Below are 15,031 nucleotides of genomic sequence, written 5' to 3'. Positions count from 1 at the left end.
TTTAATTTGTTTTGGCAACTCAAGGCCCCTGCAAACCAATAGTGGTGCCTGGAAAACATCCTAATATTCACAAGATGCTCCTACATTCTGCGGCCTACGTTTCAGTTAAGTAGCACACTAGGGCTACATATCGGATTTTTTTAAAAACTGTAGGATCAGGGTAATACATATTTAGTTGCATTTCTCTGTTAACACATGATGTGTTATAGAAATAAAGGATTAAAATTCAATGTCTGCAAAAAAAAAGTATACTACAGTATTTTAGCATTCTAGAGATACGGCACACTGGTGTTTTGGCTCCCTATATGCTAATTTGCTGTAGTGAGCCAACTTTGAGAAGCTAGCTACCCTGCCTCTGATACTGACCAATCAGCGTGAGGCAGCTTGAGAGTAGTCCACGGCCTGATGGCTAACTAAAGCAAATTAGCATAGTGGGAGCCAACAGTGGGCCATATCTCTGAATAAAAAAAAAACAGCGCTGGAATTAGGAAGACAGTGCTATTCAGGTCAGTTAACCAGTACAATTTATATGATCTAGTGACAGGTCCTCTTTAAATTACTGTGAAACGCCTAAAGGTTTAAGAAACTTCCAAAACTGTTTTGAATACTTTGAGGGGTGCAGTTCTTAAAATAGAATTAATTTAAGCAGTTAACATATAGCCACTTTAAAGCCACATCAGAACTGAATTGGTCCCTAAAAAATACTGTGTGTATGTACAGTGAAGGAAATAAGTATTTGATCCCTTGCTGAATTTGTAAGTTTGCCCACTGTCAAAGTCATGAACAGTCTAGAATTTTTAGGCTAGGTTAATTTTACCAGTGAGAAATAGATTATATATTTAAAAAAAAATAATGAAAATCACATAGTCAAAATTATATATATTTATTTGCATTGTGCACAGAGAAATAAGTATTTGATCCCGTTGCCAAACAAGACTTAATACTTGGTGGCAAAACCCTTGTTGGCAAGCACAGCAGTCAGACGTTTTTTGTAGTTGATGATGAGGTTTGCACACATGTTAGATGGAATTTTGGCCCACTCCTCTTTGCAGATCATCTGTAAATCATTAAGATTTCGAGGCTGTTGCTTGGCAACTTGGATCTTCAGCTCCCTCCATAAGTTTTCGATGGGATTAAGGTCTGGAGACTGGCTAGGCCACTCCATGACCTTAATGTGCTTCTTTTTGAGCCACTCCTTTGTTGCCTTGGCTGTATGTTTCAGGTCATTGTCATGCTGGAAGACCCAGCCACGAGCCATTTTTAATGTCCTGGTGGAGGGAAGGAGGTTGTCACTCAGGATTTGATGGTACATGGCTCCATCCATTCTCCCATTGATGCGGTGAAGCAGTCCTGTGCCCTTAGCAGAGAAACACCCCCAAAACATAATGTTTCCACCTCCATGCTTGATAGTGGGGACAGTGTTCTTTGGGTCATAGGTAGCATTTCTCTTCCTCCAAACACGGCGAGTTGAGTTAATGCCAAAGAGCTAAATTTTAGTCTCATCTGACCACAGCATCTTCTCCCAATCACTCTCAGAATCATCCAGATGTTCATTTGCAAACTTCAGACGGGCCTGTACATGTGCCTTCTTGAGCAGGGGGACCTTGCGGGCACTGCAGGATTTTAATCCATTACGGCGTAATGTGTTACCAATGGTTTTCTTGGTGACTGTGGTCCCAGCTGCCTTGCGATCATTAACAAGTTCCCCCCATGTAGTTTTCGGCTGAGCTCTCACCTTCCTCAGGATCAAGGATACCCGACGAGGTGAGATTTTGCATGGAGCCCCAGATTGATGTCGATTGACAGTCATTTTGTATGTCTTCCATTTTCTTACTATTGCACCAACAGTTGTCTCCTTCTCACCCAGCGTCTTACTTATGGTTTTGTAGCCCATTCCAGCCTTGTGCAGGTCTATGATCTTGTCCCTGACATCCTTAGAAAGCTCTTTGGTCTTGCCCATGTTGTAGAGGTTAGAGTCAGACTGATTAATTGAGTCTGTGGACAGGAGTCTTTTATACAGCTGACCATTTAAGACACCTGTCTTTAATGCAGTCACCAAGTTGATTTGGAGCGTGTAACTGGTCTGGAGGAGGCTGAACTCTTAATGGTTGGTAGGGGATCAAATACTTATTTCTCTGTGCACAATGCAAATAAATATATATAATTTTGACTATGTGATTTTCTTTTTTTTTTTAAATATAATCTATCTCTCACTGGTAAAATTAACCTAGCCTAAAAATTCTAGACTGTTCATGAATTTGACAGTGGGCAAACGTACAAAATCAGCAAGGGATCAAATACTTATTTCCTTCACTTTATGTATATATATATATATATATATATATATATACACGCAGACATACATATATACAGTATATATACAGTGTTTTCTATCAATCATTACTAATTCCAATAATATAAATCCCTTGTCTCACCAATCCATCTGGTCTTTCCCCATCCACTGGTAACACAGATGCGGCCATCATCATATACTTCACCAGGGTTAGCCAAGCACACTGGGGATACAGTGCTGCCCAAAACAGCTGGAGTGGCAAGTTTTACCAAGGAAATGTCATTATTGATGGTGTCGGAATTCCAATTTGGGTGAGTAAAAACCTTAAGAGAAAATGTACTTAATTCATGTTTTTTTGTTTTGTAACAATCAGTTAACATATTTTACTGTGGATCAAAAAATTAGAGCAAAATTATACAATGATTCTCTGGGTTAAAAGTACTATTATAAAAATAATATGATAAAGCGTAAACTCACTGTCGCAGCAGCCAGAGATTGGATTGCTTCAGCAGATGAACTTCTGTCATGTTCTCCGAGAACAATACGATCAGTTGCACTATGGATAACATCAAAACACATTTTGTGTGCCTATTTTCTTGGTGCAGATATTGTATTTCAAATGTATAAATGCGTGCTCCAGAAAGAACATTGATTTGCAGTATGCTTGCCACGTTTGGTCGCATACTTAGAATAAGGTCATGGATTTGTCTACTCGTGATATACATCAGATTTGCGGAGCTAAATACTGATTTAAAGTATAACACCCAATAGGTGGTGTACAGAAGGGAAAAGTGTCTAACGGGCCGTAAGCGTCCTGAAAAACGGCTGAAAAATCGGAAGCAGAACGCCTCCAAACATCTGCCCATTGATTTCAATAGGAAAAATGGCCTTCTCTTCCAATGCATGTCACTTCTTGAGACGTTCTTGAAGCAGTTTTTCTTTGACGCTATAGGAAAAACAACTCCAAAAACGTCCGTAAAAAAACGCTGCAAAAATCGCGAGTGGCTTAAAAAATGTCTGAAAATCAGGAGCTGTTTTCCCTTGAAAACAGCTCCATATTTGTAGACATTTTTTATTTTGTGTGTGCACATACCCTTGGGTCTAGAGAGTGTACAAAACGTGCAAGATTTTGGCGTAAATTGCTGCAGTTTGGCGCAATTTTGTTGTTTTCCTTACTAGACACTTTTTAAAAGTGTTCCGAAAGGAAGATATAACTTAGCTGGAAATGGGCGTGGTTTGCTTAAAGAGGCGTGGCTTAAATACACCAATGTTCACCAAAAATTCAGCTTAAAACTGGCTCAAAAGTGGCTAACAGGTCATGCGAGATGCTCCAAAATTATCAGGCATCATGCTCCACTGTGATAAATTTGGAACATTTGTACCTGCCTGGTCTTAGTTTACGCTGTCTAACTATTAAACAGCATTAGCAAATATGGGCCATTGTATGACCAATTTGTCAAATTCTTTTACCATATTAAAAAATAAAACCTTATTACAAATTTTAGGGAAATGTATATTAACACATCTGATATTTTCTGATTCTGAATTTGAAAGAGTTATGGCCCCCCATTAAATGACCTATATCCCTTCTTAGCAAGAAGAGAAACTTCCATCAGCAGATCTTTGTCACAAAACTACTGCACCCTTGAAATTAGAAGGATTAGTGGGATGTCCACTAATACATCTTGTGTGAGCCTGTTACAGAGACATGTTAGAAGATTGAGGTTCGACCCCCAATCTTTTAACATGTCTTTGTAACAGGCTCACACAAGATGTATTAGTGGACATCCCACTTAAATACTATGAGTAAGGAAGAAAATATTCATAAATATTCTAGTCTTAAATCTGTTATATTGTTAAATGTTTGACTGTTTTCCTTCTCACAAATAAATTGTATTAAATGATGTGACCATGACACAATTCTGACAGTAAAATTTGTCTTTAAGCAGGGGCATAGCTGCGGGGGGAGGCATGGAATTTACCCTGGGCGCATCTAAGGGGGAAGGTGGGGGGGCGCCAGTGTCCATGACGGCGGCCTGCTTCCTCTCTGAGGGGGCTGCGGTGCCACTAAAACCAGCCACCACCACCCCCTCCTGCACTATAGGCGATGAGTGGCCGGGTACGTTCCGTGCCTGGCCATTCAACGCCTTTCAACGACTCAAGCGGCACGATTACTTCTTTGCGCCACTTGCATCAATGAAAGGCACTGATTGACAGGGAAAGTCACAGTGCCCTGCCAATCAGCGGCTTTCGTAGACGCAGGCGGCTTGATGACGTCTTTGCGCCGCTTGTGTCTATGAAAGGTGCAGATTGGCAGGGCAGAATGACTTGCCCTTTCAATCAGTGCCTTTCAACAACGTGTTGTTCAACCCAGCAGACCTGCTCAGAAGAGAGCAGGTCTGCATTGCCACCGGATGGCGTGGGAACGGGATTAAGGTGAGTATGTAAAGTTTAGTTTTTTTATCCTAAGAAAAATGTGAGTAACATTATCTACAGTGGGGATCTATCTACAGGGGTCAGCTTTATCTACAGGGGGCTATATAAAGGGGTGGGCTGTATGTGGAGCACTATAGGGGGATCTATATGTGAGGCACTATATACATGGAGGCTATATACAGGGTTTGGCTAAATGTGGAGCACTATAGGGGGCACTATATGTGGGGCACTATATACAGGGGTGGCTATATGTGGAGCACAATAGAGGGAGTTATAGTTGAGGCACTATATACAGGGGTGGGCCATATACAGGGGTGGGCTATATGTGGAGCACTATAGGGGGAGCTATATGTGAGGCACTATATACAGGGGTGGGCTGTATGTGCAGCACTATTTATAAGGGAGAGATATGCAGGGCACTATCTACAGAGGTGGACTATATGTTGGACACTATATACAGGGGTGGGCTAAATCTACAGGGGGGCTGTGTACAGGGATGGGCTATATATGTAGCACTATAGGGGGAGCTATATGTGAGGCATTTAATGCAGGGGTGGGCTATATGGGAAGCACTATTTACAGGGGGAGGTATATGTAGGGCTCTATCTGCAGGGGTGGGCTATATGTTGGACACTATATACAGGGGTGGGCTATATGTGGAGCACTATCTACAGGGGGCTATATGTGGGCATTATCTACAGGGGTGGCTATATGTGGGACACTATCTACAGCGGGCTGTATGTGGGGCACTATTTTCAGAGGGGGCTATATGTGGGGCACTATATACAGAGGGGGCTATTTGTAGGGCACTGTCTACAGGGGTGGCTATATATGGGACACTATCTACAGGGGACTGTATGTGGGGCTACATATCTACATGGGGGCTACATGTGGGGCACTATTTTCAGAGGGGGCTATATGTGGGGCACTATATACAGGGGGCTATATGTAGGGCATTATCTACAGGGGCTCTATGGGGGTCAATATCTACAGGGGGCTCTATGTAAGGCACTATCTACAGGGGGTTCGGTGTGTGTGGGACAAAGTGTATGGTGCTATTATAATTAGAGGTGCAGTGTATGGTGCTATTATAATCAGGGACAGTGTATGGTGCTATTATAATTAGACGTACAGTGTATGGTGCTATTATAATTAGAGGTACAGTGTATGATGCTATTATATTTAGGGGCACAGTGTCTGGCACCATGAGAACTTTATCTTTTTATAGGTTCAGTAATGTTTGAAAGTGAGAAGCTGAAGACATCTGAGCAGAAATGGGCTTGCGGAGAAGTCGTCACAGAGATCTGGACCGGATGGAGAAGAAAGAAGAAAAAGAACAACTGGAATCTGAGATCGTCACCTGTGAGTCACTTAATATAAATATTTATTCTGCCTCTAATCAGCACTGTATTCACTGTATTATCTGCAGCGAGATGATGGGTGGTATGATTTTTTTTTGTGAAACAGCATCTCCCAGCTTATCCTTACCATTGTTTGGGCCATGCTGGGAGCTGTATACAATTTAGTGCAAGCCTATACGGCAGGGGTCTGTATTTGTGCTGGTGTTGTATTTATGTACTGAGCTTTGTTCTGGTGCTGTAAATATGTACTGAGCTTTGTTCTGGTACTGTATATATGTATTGAGCTTTGTTCTGGTGCTGTATGTATGTACTGAGCTTTGTTCTGGTACTGTATATATGTATTGAGCTTTTCTTCTGGTGTTGTACATATGTATTGAGCTTGGTTCTGGTGTTGTATGTAGAACTAAATTGCTTGTAAAATGTACAAATGGCTTTAAGTTACATAAAAACTAAATGTGGAAAAAAAATGACACCTCATTGATTGTTAGAGAAAACAAACATGGAGAGGTGGAAGGAGATGTCGGGAAAGGAGTTCGGGGGGGGGGGGGGGCACCAAAATGAATCTTTGCCCTGGGTGTTGGAGAACCTAGCTACGCCTCTGCTTTAAGCTAAGCAAAATAATAAGCGGCTTTAGACGAAGTCAAGTAAAGTTAGGTGAGCGTAATACATTGAAATAATATTAATATATTGTGCTCTATCAGACCTGTGTTTTGATCCTCTCTAAATGGCTCAAAGTGGTACCTGTGACCTTTACAATAAACACAGTAACACTTTAAAAAAAGGGACATTATCTTTGGCTGATGTGAACAAAGATACTTACCCAACACTGCAATGAGCTGCTGTTACCACCCAATTGCTGTTAAGCAGGGAACCACCACAATAATGCCATCCAGTACTGTCCTGTAAAGCAATAATATTGGAAATATTGCAGGTATAGTGCAGAATGCGCAAGGCAGTACAGGTGCAGACAAACCATATGTGTAATCTGTATAGCTGCACAGGGCCCTGTAGGTAAGGGGACCCACTGCCACCTTAAAAGCAGCTAGTAGCATTTCTATTGTCTATTAGATTGTATGTAATGGACTGAACTGATAAGTTTCATAGCTCACAATTATTTAAAGAGATATAATGGAGGTGTTCTATGATGTGCTAATGGAGAGCAAGGGGCCCTATATACTGTCCTTGCAGAGGGACCATCTGCTGTCTGTATCCATCTGTGTGGCATTAATAAGATAGAACATTATAGTGTTATTATATCTGACAAACCGTTCTTTAGATTGCCTCCACAAACATGCATAGAGCTGTTCTTCCGTGCAAAATATAACTGTCAAATCCATTCTAGCATTTCAAGGGATCTATAACTACAGTACCTGTGGGCAAAAATCTTTAGATGAATGTGGTGATTATATTATTGGAGTTGGCTATATTGTTGGTGGTAGAAGTGTGTTATACATAAAATAAATTTCTGCTCCTGGTACCTGAATGAAGAAGACAGCCACTTTAATTCTTACAATTCGGATTTATTCTTATATGTTGTTACCTGAAGAGAGACTTGCCAGGGCCAAGATCCTGGAACTGCTTCTTCACCATTGACTATCCTAGCATAGCCACTGACCACAGGGGAGATACTGGGAATTCCGCAGCCTGATAAGAGTGAGGATTTTGATATTACAAAAATTAACATTTTTAAATGTGTCTATTTAGTTGCCTTTAGAAAGTTTCTGACTCAGAAATATCTTTTTAGCAGCTTCTTGCTTCTGTAATTAGACACGTAAGACTGTATTCATAATTGTGTGGAAGGCTCCGTTAGAGGCCTCCATCACAGATTCCATCGAAAATGGCGGAAACATTTTTAACAGCAAAATTGAAGGACAACGTGATGGAAACCGATGAACTACAATAAAGTCAACGGGTTTTGTCAGGCACGGTTGGTCTGTCATCATATGACGGATCTGGAACTGTTATTTTAGTTTTTCTGTTCCCATGACGGATAAGAAAAATAGAAATACGAATGCAGATGTGAACTCAGACTAAAATATTTTGCTTTTTGTAATTTCTGATATACAAATATAATGCAAGAAATGTATAATTATTAACGACTTACAAATAAATGTATGTTGTTTATTACATGAAGCACCATCCTATATATTACTTCATCTAAGTAAATATAATACAGAAACATATTTAAGGTTTGAGATTTGTCAACAGCTTTAAAATCCAGACAACCAATTACATGCAATATTGGAATGACAAAAATGTAATTTACCATAAGTGGCACTGGCCAAAGCCAAACAGGAGACTAGCGTTAGGAAAGCCATAGTGAATACTTTCTATATTCACGTGAAGAACTTATATACTAAAGGAACGCAAGGTGTAAGATATGAAAATGCCTAATGATTGGTTAAAATGTACAAAACAAGGTGAACAAATAGTACTAATTTTAAACTTCAATGTTCTAGCACTGACCTTTATTTTACTATGGGCCCTTCCTAAATTTGACATCTGCTAGTCCAAAAATAGTGAATATTTACTCAGACTGTTATCTGGAATTTACTTTTCCAAGGAAGCTTTACATGTAAGATAGCAAAAACTAATGTCCACGTAGCAACTTGTAAAGTTCAATGTGGGATGTAGATTTGGTTTTATATACTACATTAACCCTTTCCCTCCGCCGCCATTTTTCAGTTTTTCATTTAAAATTTTTCCTCCTCGCCTTTCAAAAGCCATACATTTTCTTATTTTTCCGTCGACATAGCCGTATGAGGGTTTGTTTTTTACGGGAGGAGTTAGAGTTTTTTAAAACCTCATTTAATGTACTAAGTAATGTACTGAGAAACTGAAAAAAAATCTGCGGTGTGAAATGGGCAAAAAAACAGCGATTACGCCATGGTTCTTTGCGTTCTGTTTTTACAGAGTTCATCAGATGATAAAAATGACATTTAACTTTAACTTTAACTAATATTCTACGGGTCGATACAATTACTGTGACGTCAAACATATAGATTTTTTTCTGTTTTACCACTTTTGCAAAGAAACAAAACTTTGTTCAAAAATTTAGCTTTGTCTCGCCACATTCTGAGAGCCATAACTTTTTGATGCTTTTGTCCTTTGAGCGGTATGATGGCTTGTTTTTTGCAGGGCGAGCTGTACTTTTTATTGGTACCATTTTGGTGTACATGCAACCTTTGAATCAAAAAAATTTTGAGAGCTAATTTGACCAAAAATTGCTCACCGTGCAGGTTAAAAAACTTTATATTCGAATAATTGAGACTTTTACGAACGCAGCGACACCAGTTATGTACATTTTCATTTTATTAACATTAGTTTAGGTAAAAAATGGGAAATATATTTTTCTTATATTCGTGTGTGTGTGTGTGTGTGTGTGTGTGTGTGTGTGTGTATATATACACTACCGTTCAAAAGTTTAGGGTCACTTAGAAATTTACTTATTTTTGCAAGAAAAGCACAGTTTTTTTCAATGAAGATAACATTCAATTAATCAGAAATACACCCTATACATTGTTAATGTGCTAAATGACTATTCTAGCTGCAAAAGTCTGGTTTTTAATGCAATATCTACATAGGTGTATAGAGGCCCATTTCCAGCAACCATCACTCCAGTGTTCTAATGGTACATTGTGTTTGCTAACTGTGTTAGAAGGCTAATGGATGATTAGAAAACACTTGAAAACCCTTGTGCAATTATGTTAGCACCGCTGTAAACAGTTTTGCTGTTTAGAGGAGCTATACTGACCTTCCATTGAGCTAGTTGAGAATCTGGAGCATTACATTTGTGAGTTCGATTAAACTCTCAAAATGGCTAGAAAAAGAGAGCTTTCATGTGAAACTCGACAGTCTATTCTTGTTCTTAGAAATGAAGGCTATTCCATGCGAGAAATTGCCAAGAAATGGAAGATTTCCTACAACGGTGTGTACTACTCCCTTCAGAGGACAGCACACACAGGCTCTAACCAGAGTAGAAAGAGAAGTGGGAGGCCCCGCTGCACAACTGAGCAACAAGACAAGTACATTAGAGTCTCTAGTTTGAGAAATAGACGCCTCACAGGTCCTCAACTGGCAGCTTCATTAAATAGTACCCACAAAATGCCAGTGTCAACGTCTACAGTGAAGAGGCAACTCCGGGATGCTGGCCTTCAGGGCAGAGTGGCAAAGAAAAAGCTATATCTGAGACTGACTAATAAAAGGAAAAGATTAATATGGGCAAAAGCACACAGACATTGGACAGAGGAAGATTGGAAAAAGTGTTATGGACAGACGAATCGAAGTTTGAGGTGTTTGGATCACACAGAAGAACATTTGTGAGACGCATAACAACTGAAAAGATGCTGGAAGAGTGCCTGACGCCATCTGTCAAGCATGGTGGAGGTAATGTGATGGTCTGGGGTTGCTTTGTTGCTGGTAAAGTGGGAGATTTGTACAAGGTAAAAGTGATTTTGAATAAGGAAGGCTATCACTCCATTTTGCAATGCCATGCCATACCCTGTGGACAGCGCTTGATTGAAGCCAATTTCATCCTACAACAGGACAATGACCCAAAGCACACCTCCAAATTATGCAAGAACTATTTAGGGAAGAAGCAGGCAGCTGGTATTCTATCTGTAATGGAGTGGCCAGCACAGTCATCAGATCTCAACCCCATAGAGCTGTTGTGTGAGCAGCTTGACCGTATGGTACGCAAGAAGTGCCCATCAAGCCAATCCAACTTGTGGGAGGGGCTTCTGGAAGCATGGGGTGAAATTTCTCCCGATTACCTCAGCAAATTAACAGCTAGAATGAAAAAGATCTGCAATGCTGTAATTGCTGCAAATGGAGCATTCTTTGACGAAAGCAAAGTTTGAAGGAGAAAATTATTATTTGAAATAAAAATCATTATTTCTAAACTTGTCAATGTCTTGACTATATTTTGTTGTCATTTTTCAACTTCCTGTTTGTGGCACATTAGTGTATGGGAGGGGGGAAACTTTTCAAGCTGGGTGTTGACCATGGTGGCCATTTTGAAGTCGGACATTTTGTATCCAACTTTAGTTTTTTCAATGGGAAGAGGGTCATAAGACACATCAAACTTATCGAGAATTTCACAAGAAAAACAATGGTGTGCTTGGTTTTAATGTTACTTTATTCTTTCATGAGTTATTTACAAGTTTCTGACCACTTATAAAATGTGTTCAAATGTGCTGCCCATTGTGTTGGATTGTCAATGCAACCCTCTTCTCCCACTCTTCACACACTGATAGCAACACCGCAGAAGAAATGCTAGCACAGGCTTCCAGTATCTGTAGTTTCAGTTGCTGCACATCTCGTATCTTCACAGCATAGACAATTGCCTTCAGATGACCCCAAAGATAAAAGTCTAAGGGGGTCAGATCAGGAGGCATTTCTTCTGCGGTGTTGCTATCAGTGTGTGAAGCAGCACTCTGCGACAGATTCCAACACGGTAATGGGTGCAAGCAGGTAATCCAGATCCGTGGATTTTAAGACATAAACGAAAGAAATCCCAGAGCACTCCGATGGTTCCAAAAAGTATGTGATTTATTCAGTTATGAAACCGACGTAGTCCAAACACCAAACCTGTAAAAAAAAAAAAAAAATGAAATAAAACATGTCGTAGGCTTAGATTCAGTTTAATGTGGGATACTGACTATTATACCATGTATAGAAGCCTGCCACGAAGTTGACTTAGATACAGGGCGCCAGCAGACAGTATCATACATGGCCATACCTACATATATACAAACATACATACAAGCATGCACATATATACATGCAAATATACATACAATCAAACATACACACATATATACATGCAAACTATCATACATACATGCATACACACACACACACACACATGAAAACATACATACATACAAACAAACAAACATGCAAAGATACATACATATATACAAGCATGCACAAATATACATGCAAACATAAATACATGCAAACATAATTACATACATGCACATATATATAAACATACATGCAAACATACAAGCAAAAATAAAAACATGCAAACATACATACATGCACATATATAAATACATACATGACAACATACATACAAACATACATGACAACATACATACATGCAAACATACATACATACATGCAAACATACATACACACATGCAAACATATATACATGCAAATATACATACAAACATGCACATGTATACATACATGCAAACATACATGCACATATATACATACATACATGACAACATACATACATGCAAATATATACATGCAAATATACATACATACACACATGCACATATATACATACATGCCAACATACATGCATACATGACAACATACATACATATATATATATATATATATATATATATATATACACACATGCAAATATACATACAAACATGCATACATACATACATGACAACATACATACATACATGACAACATACATGCAAAAATACATACATGCAAACATACACACATGCAAACATACATACATGCAAATATATACATGCAAATATACATACAAACATGCACATATATACATACATGCCAACATACATGCACAGATATACATACATGACAACATACATACATGCCAACATACATACATACATACATACATGCCAAAAAATAATAATAATACGTTCATACTTACTTTCCTCCTGTCCGGCCTCCAGCGATGACGTTTCATCCATGTCGCCGCTGCAGCCTGTGATTGGCTGCAGAGGCGGTCACGTGGGATGAAGCGTCATCCTGACGTGCGTGACCGCCACTACAGCCTGTGATTGGCTGCAGCGGCGAAAGGGATGAAACGTCATCGCTGGAGGCCAGACAGGAGGAAAGTAAGTACGATCGTATAATTTTTATTTTTTTATTACATTTAAATTGTATTTTCCGCGCGCCGAGCATGTACTGTGAAGGTTGCTGAAAGAGTTAGTGCAGCCCATTAACTCTATCAGCACCCCGGACAGTAGCATGCTCGGCGCACGTAAGTGACAGGTTCGGTCAGAACTAGTTCGGTCCGAACCGAACTTTTTTGTGAAATTCGGCGAACTAGCCGAACCGAACTTTTGATAAGTTCGCTCATCTCTAATCATGATCTTAGGAAAATATTAAAAACAGGTTGTAATTTTGTGGCCAGAAATTCAACCACGATAGGCAATAAAATTTCACCAAGCATTTTCCCCAAAGCTTCTGATAAAATAAGCACATGGCTAAAATATACAGGTTCCTGTAAATGTGGGGGTAGCAAATGCACCATTTGTCAATTTATGATGATCTCAAACAAATTAACATCTTTTTCCACTAATATTTCTTTTCCTATAAAGTCTTTTATTAATTGCAATACTACTTATGTGGTATATGTCATATCTTGCAATATTTGTAATATACAATATGTAGGATGTACCATAAAACCTTTAAAAAGGAGAATAGCTGAACATTTAGCAGACATTAAAAATTTAAACAAAATTAACATCTCAGGAGCAGCAAAACATTTCCGAGAAACACACCAAGGCAACATTAGCACATTAAAAGTTTGTGGCTTAGAAAGAGTATTCTGTCCAAAAAGAGGGGGAAATTGGAGAAAACTCCTGCTAAATAGAGAAGCTTTATGGATTTTGAAACTAGACACTCGTTTTCCAACTGGTATGAATTATAGGAATGATTTAATGTATATTTACTAATTAAATCTGGAACATATCTATCTCAAAAATTTTTTTAAATTCACTAAAATTCTAAATAAACGATGAAATTATAAACAATATCACTATCAACTTATTATCTAGGCTAAAATTATATCTAAGTCAAACTAAATTATATTAATAAACACCTACATACAAAAAATTTATTAGAATAAAAATTGCCTTATTTTTCTCTCTTATTAAAGATAGTCTTACAATAATGATCAAGTGAAGCTGTCTTTTCAGTACTATGTAATGGAAAAACTTTATTCTAGTTAAACTAAATTATGTTGACAAATATCTATAAACTTTTTACTAGAGTATAATCCGTTTTTTCATCTATGTACAGCGCCTTTATAACGATGTTTAAAGTGGAGCTGTCCTTTCAGCACCACGGAGACAGCAGTGATCGGCAATCTAACATACGTACAATACTCTAGCTAAATTTTTCAACAATAACAAAAATAAAAATAAAAATTCCTAACTTCATTTAAGTTTAGACTATACAATGGTTTCAGCAGTTATCATGTTTTTTAGTACAATTGAAATGTGTTATATATTCATATCCATTGGCTGAAATATTGCGAGGGCTATAGTTTAAATAATTATTCGTGTTATTCCAACAATCTCTATGCTGTTAACCAGTAACAATTGTTTTTTTCATCTATGGACAGCGCCCTTATGACAATGTTTAGAGTGGAGCTGTCCCTTCAGCACCATGGAGATAACAGTGACCGACAATCTAAAAATATGTATAATACTCTAGTCAATTTTTTCAATAACAACAAAAATTAAATATTCTTAAACTATTCCAGCTTTAGACTATATAATTGTTTCAACATTTATTATATATTTAATTAGTGTTTTGTTCATTAATATTAAAATGTGTTTATATATACATCTCTATTGGCCGAAATATTGCAAGGGCTACAGTCTAAATAATTATAATTATTCTTTAGTATTCTAACAAATCTTTGTTATTGATTACTAATAATCGTCAATTGTTATTGATATATGATACACTTCCGATACAATCATAATGATATATCTTTGATATAGTCGAAATGATTGTTCATTATTTCTAAATATCTATTTTCATACTTTTTAACTACATCTCATTTCAAGTAAATCATATAAGAGGATGTCTATAAAAATCTATTAAAACAAAATCCATCTCTTATTTCTCCAACTTAGAGACAGTGCTTCCTAAGATATATTTAAAGCGGAGGAATCGGAGTTACCCATTTAACATCACGGAG

At 38.2% G+C, this 15,031-nt stretch overlaps 1 protein-coding gene across 1 annotated transcript in view; it reads right to left on the bottom strand.

Moving 5' to 3' along the window:
- Positions 1-8,408, bottom strand: part of LOC142660305 (chymotrypsin B-like) — a 33,190-nt gene extending 24,782 nt beyond the window's left edge. Inside the window, exons 1-5 of the mRNA XM_075836902.1 lie at positions 8,357-8,408; positions 7,631-7,734; positions 6,911-6,990; positions 2,771-2,849; positions 2,436-2,616 (exon numbers count right to left, since the gene is read on the bottom strand). Of these exons, the coding sequence (XP_075693017.1) occupies positions 2,436-2,616; positions 2,771-2,849; positions 6,911-6,990; positions 7,631-7,734; positions 8,357-8,408 (496 nt within the window). The remainder of the gene's footprint in view (positions 1-2,435; positions 2,617-2,770; positions 2,850-6,910; positions 6,991-7,630; positions 7,735-8,356) is intronic.
- Positions 8,409-15,031: the final 6,623 nt, after the last annotated feature.

The sequence above is a fragment of the Rhinoderma darwinii genome, chromosome 9 (assembly GCF_050947455.1).
Source record: "Rhinoderma darwinii isolate aRhiDar2 chromosome 9, aRhiDar2.hap1, whole genome shotgun sequence".
NCBI classification, from domain to species: Eukaryota; Metazoa; Chordata; class Amphibia; order Anura; family Rhinodermatidae; genus Rhinoderma; species Rhinoderma darwinii.
This window is presented reverse-complemented; position numbering and strand designations above follow the sequence as displayed.